Source organism: Melopsittacus undulatus, chromosome Z (assembly GCF_012275295.1).
Source record: "Melopsittacus undulatus isolate bMelUnd1 chromosome Z, bMelUnd1.mat.Z, whole genome shotgun sequence".
Classification (NCBI taxonomy): domain Eukaryota; kingdom Metazoa; phylum Chordata; class Aves; order Psittaciformes; family Psittaculidae; genus Melopsittacus; species Melopsittacus undulatus.
In genome coordinates, this window is record NC_047557.1 from 76,763,261 (window position 1) to 76,775,311 (window position 12,051).

The following is a 12,051-nucleotide window of genomic DNA, read 5'->3' on the forward strand; positions in this document are numbered from 1 at the left end:
GAGATATTTTGTAAGTGACCTAGTATAACAGTAATACAATATCAGTTATGTCATTACATCTATTTATTTTAGGCCTGGGCAGCCCTGTCCAGACTGTTGCAGAGTTCAGATGATCCCAGTCTACAGCAGACCACAAAAGGTTTTCACTAAAACTAACAAAATATTTTAAAGTGATGAAAAACAAATAAAGAATACAAGGACTTTTCTGAGGCAGATGAATGTAATTCTTCCTTCGTGTGTTGACCATAATAGAGCTAGTTGAATTATTTCTGTCAATTAAGAAAACACATGAAAATAATGTTCACCCATATTTTTGCAAATGCCCTCCTTCATCTTTTTTTTTTTTAAATTTTTTTTCTTTTAACCAACCCAGAATTCTTCACAGCAGCTTTTTCCAATTTGTCCCATTGAAATTTCTGCACGAGGACCTTGTAGCTGTCAGGAGCTTCCAATATCAGATGTCAGTGCTAATATTTTTGGCTGTTGGTTCTATTTGTGGTGTAAATAATATCATGTATGCAGTTTATTTGAATGGGCTGTTGACAAGGCTACCATGATCTCATGAGCCTGAGCAACAGTAACAGAGATTCAATCTACATTTACGAAGACCATATTATCCAGTGTAGCAATAAACAAGAGAAAATCTCTGGCTGCTTATAATAGGTTTCTCTTAAGAGTTTTCATTTCCATTTAATATAATGATGGCAACTAAACTACATGAATAAATACACATTAACTCTAGCCCTGGCAGCTGTTCATACTCCTGTGGCTAAAAGCAGAGTGAAAGGGAAGTTTTCAGATGGGTTTTTTTGAAACTTTTGTAGGCAAAGAGAATTTCTGGTCACTCATAGAAGATTTAAAAATCTTTGCCATCTTTGTCAGCACAGGGTAGCTACAAGGGCCAGGAAAATACAGCCAACTTGCAGCCCTCATAGAACAGCAGTAAATTAATGGCTCCTACTAGTTAAAAGCCCAAATTCTGCAGTCACTGAAATCAATGACAGAGCTCTTATGCAGTCCAGGGCAAAATGATTACGCCTCTAATGTCTAGGTTGCAGTAGTTTAACTTAACTCAAAATGCCAAAGTTTGAAATAGTTTTTGGAAAAGGGCAGGTCATACCCCATACTACGCATTTCTATGAGATTTGTAGCCAGACATCCAACTCCAGACAGTTTCAACTTACATTTATTACCAGAATGGTCACTAAAGTACACAAATCCAACCAACTAGACTTGACCAAATGAAATTCTCTTGAAGGGAGGTCATCACTATTTTTGTCCTTCCCAATCTACTCACGCAAGCACTTTAAGCAGTAGGGGTGTACCTTAGCACCACAGCAGACAGTAGTGTGGAAGAAAACAGCTGTTATACTGATAGAACAAGTACTCCAGTCAATGGTTAACATGAAAAGCTAGTCAGGACACTGGGCAAATGAGTGCAAAATCAAGGACAGATATCACCTTCTGCAGGTCTTGTAACCTCTTAAACTCTTTAGTTTAAGAGTAAAATCTTTAGTAAAATCTCTGTTATCCAGATTCACCTTGTGCATTGGGAGAAGGCAGAAGAGTTAAACTATTGCTGTATCCTCTCATTTGATATGTGTTCCACTTATTTTTCCCTGCATATGCTGCCCTGCAGAGAATTTATGTGCTTGAAAACAGCTGAGGATGCACTATCCATGTATATCACATTCCCATCTAACATGCCTTGTATTGTGAAACCATGCTGTGTTTGAATAGTAACAGTAAGGCAGTTTCAAGTCAACAGATTGCTGCTGTTCTTGAAAACATGTTTTGGTTAGATAGTGAGAAAGAAAAGGAAACAATCTCCAGCCATATCATGTTAAATGGTGCTACAAATAAGCTTTGTGGAACTGTGCTTCAGTTGGTATCTTAACATTATTAATAAAAAAGTTGTAACCTTTTTTTTTTTCCTGTGTAACCTTTCTATCTTTTCTGTGCATTCAAATGTGTTTACATCATAAAATTAAAAATAATATTGGAATATAAACTATTTTAAGATTACTGGAAGCGTGTAAGTTAGAAAACAAGTATTACTTGGTGCATCTTCACTGAAGCAACAGCAGCTCATAGAATACATTGAATTTTAATAAACAGTAAGGCTTGTGAAAGGGTACGTCTCTTGTGAATGGTTAAAAGATCAATCAGCTATTAGTGAAAATCCAGTTGTATTTAATCACACATATTTTGCTACAACTAAAAAGTCTGATTGCACAGTCCAAACAAATCAATGGAAATCTTTTCATTGGCTTCAATGAGCTTGAATCAATGCACTAAGTACAAAAGAACAAAACCAGTGAAACCATTTTGTAAATTATGTTCCAATAAATTAATAGAAATCAGAAGCAGTATCAAGCCAATTACAGCATGTGGAGGGTAAAATAATGTAAATCTATACTTTCAGCCTCGCTGTGACTATTCAACATGATTGATATTACCAAATACTAGCAAGATAAACACTTTCTGTATGAATACTACAGTTCTCAGTGTTCTAGCATTATAGTTTTAGTCATAATTTTTTTAGCTCTGCACACTGGTGCTACAAGTCTTGAAACTCTACTGTGAATGACTGGAAAGACTATCTGTCTTAATTTCTGAAGTAAATTTAGCCTCTTGAAAGACATCTCTTTGACAAAACCAGGGATTAAGTTCTCCATAAATCCAGTATTTGAGTAAGCAAGTTGACACTGAAGCTATTGTATGAAGTAATGTTACTAATGGCAAATTCCTGTACTACCATTTACAAAATAATTCAGGTTCACTTCAAAAGGAAACCATGGTAGTATGGGGAAGTTCCAAACAACTAGCTTCTAATTAACTAATGTTTAATGATAAGTTCAAACCCAATTTAAATTCCAAGCTATAAATCAATTAAAACAAACATGTTGATGGTTTTATATTGATCGATTTATTGCTTTTTGGCTTGGCCCATAGCAAGAGGCAACCTGCAGGGAAAACACAAAGTGTATCCATCATAAATGTAATTTTGCTTTTATACATGATTTTCTGCTATGGAGAACACTAGTGACTACTAACACTAAAAAATCTAAAAATTCTTAGAAAACATAGTTAAAGATTGTAATTTGTTGTTATTCCTAGGTTGAGTTTTTTATGGCTTTATAAAATCCTTGAAGACTAGCAACATCTTAAAAAACAACCTGAATATACGAAGAAATTTATGGATCAAAGGAATATAATTAATACATTAATAGTAACTCAGTATTAAGTTCTTCAAAAATATCTACTAAACATTGCTCTTAAATTTGAGCCATGGGTATGAAGAACACCAGTTGTAGAGTTAAATAATTTTACAGAGAATTTCTCACACTTGTGAATCTCCACTTTCAATTAAACATTTGCCTACATCACATGTAAACAGCGGCAGTTTTTCACTGATTTTAAGATGTCAATTGCTGAATTTTATTTTTCTGAAAACAGGAAAGCAGTATCTGATTTATGACCATATTTTAACTAGCCGAGATAGTGTTGATAATATGTGACAGCTACTCAGCCATTTTATTGAAGGCAGTGATAATAATTAATTAACCAGTCCTGCTGGACCTATTTAGCCATAGCATCAGTTACAGAGACTATAACATGTCAGTATTATTGTACGTGGGTTTTAGAATGTGCTCAAATTGGTTTTAAAATACTGATGGGAAAAGACGACTTTTTTTTTAATGAAGTAGTGTCATTTTTAGATGAAGGAGGTAAAAATACAGTGCAAACATGTAGAGACATAAATAATTTGGATCTATGAATTTAAATGCAAGTCCTCCTGCAAATAAACTCATAATAGTTCACAAAATACAGTACCAAAAGCCTGTATCTTGTAACAATTTGCAGATTTGCTTAACCATGCATATTACACATTGAAGTCAAAGTGAATGTAGAGAGGGTCCACAGTAGACCATGTGTATCATTCTTTGTAGAATCAAGGCCTCAGGAAATAAATTCCTAACTGTGCATGTTACTAAACTGCAAAAAACTGTGTGTGAGGTTTCTGGTTGTTTCTAAAAGTACTTTTTCTTTGATAGTATTCCATTGTGTGTATGTATACATGTATGTATGTATATGTACACAAAATTATCAACATTTTAATCACTTATGAGAATAAGTCAACTTAGAAATATAGTATGATGTTCAAATACAGCATCTTTGCTACTCACCTGTCTGTTACGTTCATCCATAATCCTTGTAATCTGAATCTTTTTTCTCCCCATAGTCCCCGTTTTTTTTCTCTCCTTCTTCCTTACAATAATGTATTTTCCCCTTCTCTTTTCTTCCTCTTTCCCGTTTCCTCAAAACAAACCTCCTTCTTCAGCACTTGCACTACTCAGTTCACTGTCCCCTGCATCTGTTCCTGCTGAACACAGAAAAGAAATAAAATTGGTAATCAGATGAAAGTTGTATGAAGCTGACCACACATCCTCATTATAATTTAGCATAAGAGTAAATGATAATAAAAATTTCCTGCATCTATAAAATAAGTAATGCATCAATAAATAATAATTTAATTCAAAGACCTCTTTTTATGAATAAATGCTCTAATATATTAAGAAGTGAAAAAAAAGAATGAAATGCACATTGCCAAAACTTTAATAGAATTAGATGTCTCTAGTTTTAAGTACCATTCACTGCTCTAATATGAAAAATTACCTAAATCAGAGAGTTAATGAACCTTTCTTTACCTATGTATGCTAAGTAGGCCAGCTAATTCATTCCTGAAGGGAAAACAATCTTGTGTTTTGACAGCAGAGGTGATAATGCCCCTCATTATGCAAATAGCATGGACCTTTATTAAAGTGTTACTTGATATATGAGAGATATCAGCTACTTTAAATCCAAATTTTTAACCTTATTCTTTAAGAATATAGATTAGTGCCAGTATTACTCAAAATACCTGAAGAAAGCAGTAGTGCATTTTCTCTCATTTTATTTCAATGTAAATTCTAAAACGTTCTGGCAAGTGATTTATAACTAGCAAACACTATTTATCTTTCCTTATATTTTTTTTGCACCAAAAGGCAAGCTATGTAGCACAGAATAATAGGGAAACATGGTAATTCAAGAATGTTTTGGAAAATACCTTCACAGTTTCAGTAATGCACTGATAATAGCTCCCTGAGCTTTACAGTACTGGTTCTATCACAAAACTAAGGACAGTTAGATGCAATATATAAGAATACATAACAAAGTACGTTTCATATTTCACGAAATGTCATAAATTGCAGAATTAGTCTCTATCATAGGCAAAGTATTTTTAGCAACAAAATACTTAGCAGAGATGGAAGAGAATACAGAAATGACTTTCAGTCTGGTACTAAAGTAAAAGATTAATTTCTCCCCTTTAACCTTCATTTACTGTGTTTTTATATTTACATATTTCTAACAAAGATTAACATAGTTCTTTTAAATCCAGAAAAGAGGAAAAAATCTGAAGAAGATTAATTTAGAATGTTTTCATACAGTTTTAATGGCAGATCCACAGTATATTAAAAATACTGCCTCAAAAATAAAAATGTAGTAATTTTAAAACTGAGGCTAGTGTTTCCTTATTTATTTTAAGATGCAGTCTCGCAGCCAACCTGATAAATTCTCACAATATATGAAGGAACACTAAGCTGATATCCTGGCCACTTAATCCATTATTTGGCTGTGATTCAAAGCTACTGAGATAGAAAAGCTAGACCTCACTCATTCTGATCTTCAAATGTCTCTTGATTTTCTTTGTATACATTAAACTCTAAGCTGCTCAAGTGTTTTATCACTCTTAAGAAAAAAGCAAGTTAACAAATAAGCAGTCAGTCTGAGCTTTCTAACTAGCCAGTATGGTACAGTTATTCTGGTGGGCAAACCAAATTTTCAAGTGTAATACTTATTACCTTTCCATACATAATTAACTTTTTATACGATTTGGTAGTCATATTTATATATGTCTAAATCTTTACCATAACGTGGAACATGGAACAAGTCATACTGCCAATACAAAAAAGTGTAAAGGCTGCAATTATTATTTTTTTAATGCTTTTTACTTCTTTCACTGCTTAAGAATACACAAAGGCTCTTGATCATACTTACAACAAAAAAGAGGCCCAAACCTTTGAATTAAATTGAGTTGATTAGATGTATGTAGAAAATTTCCCAAACAAAGCTAGGAGACAGTTTTATCTGACATTCAGTGTTGACAAACAAGCCCAGTCTATTTTTAGAAATGGTTTTAGATTTCCTCAGACTGGGTTTCTTTCCTGTTTTTCCTATAGTCTTACCTCTGCTACAAAGAGCAAGTGAAGAATGGCGTTTCCCATGCACATGCAGGACCCAGAGGACTCAACAGGCTTTCTCTGTAACAGTAAGCCAATACACTAATCCACAGCAAATGCATATGGAACAACTTCCTTTCCTTTCATTCACCTGCAGCCAGTGGCACTATTGGCTTACAGCACTATCCCTGCCTAAGCTCTTATTCACTTCAAGGTGGAAGGTCAGGGTGAAAAGATTAGAGCAGTGGTGACAGGTTAGCTAGGATGAGAGCTGCTTTGCAGATCAGGATGCTGATGCTGAGTGAGTTCAGAAAAAATTACTTAATTCTGAGAAAACCTACCAGGAAGGACAAAAGTCTTAGTGAAGAAGCAATATGTTGAGTCCCTCCCACACACTTACCATTTCCACATTTAAGACCAACCTGCAAACACCAAAAGTTCTTATAGACAGCATAAAGCCAGAACACTTAGAATTCTTATGATCTCCATAGAATTATCTTGAAGTAATGCATGCAACACTTGGTGAGCAGAATTTTGTTCTTCATTACCTGAATTAATCCACTAACTACACTAGTTTTATTTTAAAGTGGAAAAATAGATGTGCAGGAACATAAAGCTGAAAGGGAACAAGAATTATTTGGTTCTTAAATATTATCATACAACCTGAGAGAACATGAAGGAGAAGAGCAAATATGTTAGGCCATATGCATTGAACATACAATTTTCAAAGAAACATAAATTTCCTTCACAAGGCAGTTAGTTAATTTTTCTTGCAGGGATGAAAATATTTCTCCCTTTTTGTCTTTTTTGCTTACTAGTCTAAATTCAAATAAAAGCGCTTTAGTTTTCCTAGCAAATTTATTTCCTTTTTAAAAAATAATGTAATTGAGAATACTGTGGTATTGTCTCTATCTGTCTTACACTTACATATGTTCCAATACATGTTGTTTCACAAGCTACTTGTAGAATGTGTTTGGCTACATTCATTTTGTTAGCACATGTATAAAGCAGATAGCTATATTGATTCCTAATCAATTATATTCAGGTGAGTAAATCAAGACATCTGATTTAAGGGCAATAGCCTTCAAAAGCTAGTGACTTCTGAGTCAAACAGAGTATAAAGAACTCTGGAGACCAACAAATCCCAGTTGCTGCTTTAGGACTTCACTGCTGTACACAATGCATTTTGAAAGTTCTTGCAGGATTAAGGATTAAGTATTTAAAGTTCCTGTTAACTGATTGATTGTATTTCCCTAACACTTATAAGCAAGCTAGCTGGTAATGTTGAAGGTACTACAAAACTCAAACAGTACTGCAGGCTTTCATTACCCAAGAGAATCTAAAAAGGAACTTAATATAATTCCAGAAACTCTGCTGAAGTAACTGCACATAAAAGAAACCTTCTAACTTAATGACATGGTCACATGCAAACAAACTGCACTTAAAGAAACACGTAGTTACGTGCTATGGTGCTACAGCCTTCAGCATCTTTTCTTCTGCTAACCCAAACACACACACACACAAAAAAAAGAATCAGACTGCTTACAAAAAGAGGAACTTCAGTTTTTGGCGGGCTTCTGTTCACTATGTGATTTGGCAGAGGCAGTGGTTGCTGACAGAAGACTGATCAGAGCCTTGAGAAGGGACAAGAGCTAATGGGCAGATGCAGCTCCTGTCTCTCTGTCGTGCACCCATGCACAGACACACACATGGGTGCACATGCACCCACACACACACGCGCACCCGTTATCCCTTCTCTGCAACACAGAAGAATCTTGATAGAATGGCAGGAAACACGCACAGAGCAGTCGGGGAAGGATATGATGTCAGCAACCACGAACAATAAAAGGTGTAAAGGTGCTTCCTTCCCTAAACTGTTCCAGAAGTGCAAAATGGGAACCAAAACTCTCCACTTCCTTCTCCAAGCAGAACTGTCTGAATGTGCAACACCCCAGACAGAGAGTTCTTTAAACAGTCACACCAGGGGCAATAAGCAGTATCAAAACAGGAGAGTCAAAACATTTAATTTCTAAACAAGAAGGCAGCCAGTGAAAAACTAACCCAAAATGTGCTATGGTTAAGCATTTTCATGGTTGCTTTAAAAAAGAAACAATCTTGCCATAACGATGTCCCTGTTCCATTAAGCAGCTTGCAGTCTGAGTGGATTAATGAGAAGAACCAAACCAAATTTTTTATTATCCTGATTTAAGGAAGCAAACAAAACCGCACTGCCCCCACTCACCATTCTTGATAAACGTCTTTATAAATAAAAGTAACTTCAAAGATCTATGAAATCGTTTCATGCAAGCCTTTCTGTTTACTCAAATGAGTTTTGAATCAGATTCTAAACAAAAATCTAAATGTACTGAGTTAAGAACACATCGGCTACTTTTCTGATGAAAAATTAACTTCAAAAACTGCAACACAACCATGAAAATCCACAGTGAGAAACACGTATTCAAATAAAATGATTGCTCAAGTGTTTTCTGTAAAAGCCTATATAAGTATGTTCCCTGTGCAGGCAAAGACAGCCACATAGTGAAGAAAAAGCTGGGCAAACCACAACAAACAGGCACCAGTCATTTTGGGTACATCACCTTGAGCAGAAAAGTTGAAAGAAATACAGAAAAGGGTGAAAGTGATGATCATATCTCATGTTATCCAACTGAGGTCAGTTGACATTAAATATAGAAGAAGTACTTCATGTTCAATGTGGTTTGGCTACATGGTCATTACAGAAGACACAGCTTGGGCCATTAACAGAAAGGTTATGCTAGAATTATATATGTCATCATCAAAGCAATACAGCAGTAAAGCAAAAATGGCATGATCTACGTATGGTATGGTTATCCAGGCAGAAAGCCATGCAGCAAATGAATATGAGTCATCTTAAGCTTTCAAACATCTGTCCACAACACACTGATTTAGAAATTAAACCTAACCTACACTTATGTGTTTTGATCTTATGGGCAGGCTGTGACATGAAAAGATTGGAAATGAGTTCATTTTAATCTACTAAATTTAACTCTTAAGAGATCATACATTTTGCTACAGGAGGTATAAACCAAACATTTAGGCCATGATGGATATAAAGTAACAGAGGAAATACCACAGACTAGTAGATGGACAATATATCAAAATGAAGAAATCCGTACATAAAAAAATATTTGTAATTTTTAACTACCAGAGATTATTAATGTTTTCATGCATCTAGCTTGATTCTTGATATATGGCATGAATTTTATTTATAAAAAGAACAATTCTAGGGCAATGAAGTTCTGCAACAAGAGAGGAGTAAAATGTTCATAAACTTGCAAACTGCAAAATCATATCCTATATGTAAGTTGTTGATTAAAAGTTTTAGAGAAAATTTGAGTAATTTGATCTGAATTCACTTTTTCACTATTGTTTTACTACAGTATTTCATTATTTTTACTACTGATTTTTAAAGCATCTGCTGAATTTAATAAAGATTATTCCAAATGATACTCCATCAATTTATTTGTTTGCAAATAGACACCAACACTATGAGTTTATTTCTAAATTTGAACTTCAGGACATACACCTTCCTTGTTTTTCACATTTATATTTGAACATACTTCTATTTCACTGACTGCAGAACATTCCTCTCTTTCAGTCAACTTAAGTCGTGTAATCAAAGCCATTGCATATATGCCTGGGAGGAAGAAGCATGACAGTAACTAGCATTGTGATTTCTTTTTAATTTGGAGTTAAATGCTTCTGAAGACTAGTAAGAATACTTCATCCCCTTCAAATCAGACAACTGTGGTCATTGTAGCTTACAAATCAAAACACAGTACTACATTATCTCAGGGAGCAAGAACCTATGCAGTGTGGGTGGAGGAGTTTCACTTGCTACTGTTTTGCAAAGTTCCCCTGAAAAGTGTTTTTGGGTAAACGAAGCATCATTGCCAAAACAGTGGAGAGGATGGTACTTCCTACTTCAGTATGCCACAGACCCTGCTTTTCAAAACTCTGAGTTACCCAGAAGCTAAATATCCACACCTGCGTGGAAAGGAAAGGACTTCAGCTTACCTTCCAGAGGATGTGCAAAGAATCATCCATCAGGCACAGTGAAGGAGGGTTTTCTGAGTTGTACATAGATGTTATACCCAACCTGGACATGCTGATAAAACTCCACGATAGGAGGCCAAAGGCCTTCCAAGCAACTGTGGAATTTGCCACAGATGGTGAGTCGTTCCTTAAACCAGTGCACCAAGAGGAAGCAACCACCAGCAATCTAGATGAAATCTGCCTGCCTGCAGCCCAGTAAGAAGAGGCATGTGCCTGCTACACTTCATGAAGAAAGGAAGACTTGGCTAATTTACAACATTTTTGGAGAATAGATGAAGAAAAGTATTTGATTTGTTAAGCAGAGAATGCAGACACTAATGCATGTTTTAAGGAAAGCAATTTTGTGGAATGCTAGCATACTAAAAAACATACTTATGAAAAATTGATCTTAAGTCTACAGTGATTAGCAAGGGATATTTCTGTGTCTACCTATTACTCAGATGAAGAAAATGGAAAGCCAATAGTCTGAAGAAAAGGTTTACAGGTTTATGATTAGGTGCATGTTGTACCTTGGCAGCTAGACAGACATAATGGGAGTCTGACCAATAAATATGGAATAGGATCCTTGAAGCGCTTGGGAGACTGGCTCAAATATAACAGTTTATTGAATCAGACAAACTAATAATACAAGTGTAGAAATAAAGGACTTAAAACTGCATCACCTAATTGGACTGAACTGGACACAGTCACTAAGAATCAGAACCTGCCTGAAAATGGAGAAGGGAAATTGGACTGCTGCAGTTTCAGCTGTAAGTCTCAATAGCTTTGAGCTAATGATTTGAATGGATCACATTATAGTTAATGGAAGTAAGTATCAGGAAAATGTAATGAAGTAAGTATCAGGAAAGGTGTTTTACAAATTCACAAAATCAGTCTGTCATTTACTTACCTGGAGCAGAGCATGAAGTATTTCAGCGGTCAACAGAATATGCTTTAGCACCTTGTGTGTTGCAAAGGGATCTATCTTTGAATTACTCAGATCTTGATCTACCTTTACTTAAAGACACTTTTCATGCCAGGTAAGATACTAGTGCAGTAAGACACAGCTGGGAACAGTCTTATACACAAATACAAAGGACTTTGGAGAGTGTTGGATGATTACAGGAAAAATCTAAGGTTGATAGCTTTAAGTCACTGCATCACCTGCAAGCAGACTCTGACTGTGGTTAGACCTAGATTTACAGACTTGTTACAAGTGTTTGTATGTGAGGAAATCTGTGGTGAGGAACATAAATCCCCACAATGGCTTTTAAGAATCATGGGACAATTTTGGGTGTTACTGGAAAAAGCTATGAACTGCAGTATCAAACCGCAGTCTGAACCTGAGCACAAGTGCTTGGTAATGCCATGCCAATACCAGTGGCAGGCAATTTCAGATTTGCCTCTGTTGAAGCAAGTAAGAATTGGTTTTCAAAAGGATTCTTTGTTAACAGAAAAGATTTTTCATTACTTTCTGCTTATAATTTGCTGAACGGCAGAAATGTAAGGAAGCTTGGTACACACATTTAGACAAGAGAGCTGGAGACAGAAGTGTCTGAACTACGGTAAATGATAAGTCTTGAAGAAATAGGTGGAATAGATGGAGAAAAAATCTTGGGTAAATCAGGTGGACTTGTTCAGATCTACACAGACCTGGTCTCCTTCATCCATCTCCATTCAACAAACTCCAAAG

General features: G+C 35.4%; 1 protein-coding gene across 3 annotated transcripts in view; it reads right to left on the minus strand.

The window, feature by feature from the left end:
- Positions 1 to 12,051, minus strand: part of MEF2C (myocyte enhancer factor 2C) — a 121,593-nt gene that overhangs the window by 71,928 nt on the left and 37,614 nt on the right. For all 3 annotated transcript variants that reach the window (XM_031046189.2, XM_031046188.2, XM_031046190.2), the window contains exon 2: positions 4,191 to 4,387. In XM_031046189.2, the coding sequence (XP_030902049.1) occupies positions 4,191 to 4,244 (54 nt within the window). In that variant the 5' untranslated portion in view covers positions 4,245 to 4,387. The remainder of the gene's footprint in view (positions 1 to 4,190; positions 4,388 to 12,051) is intronic.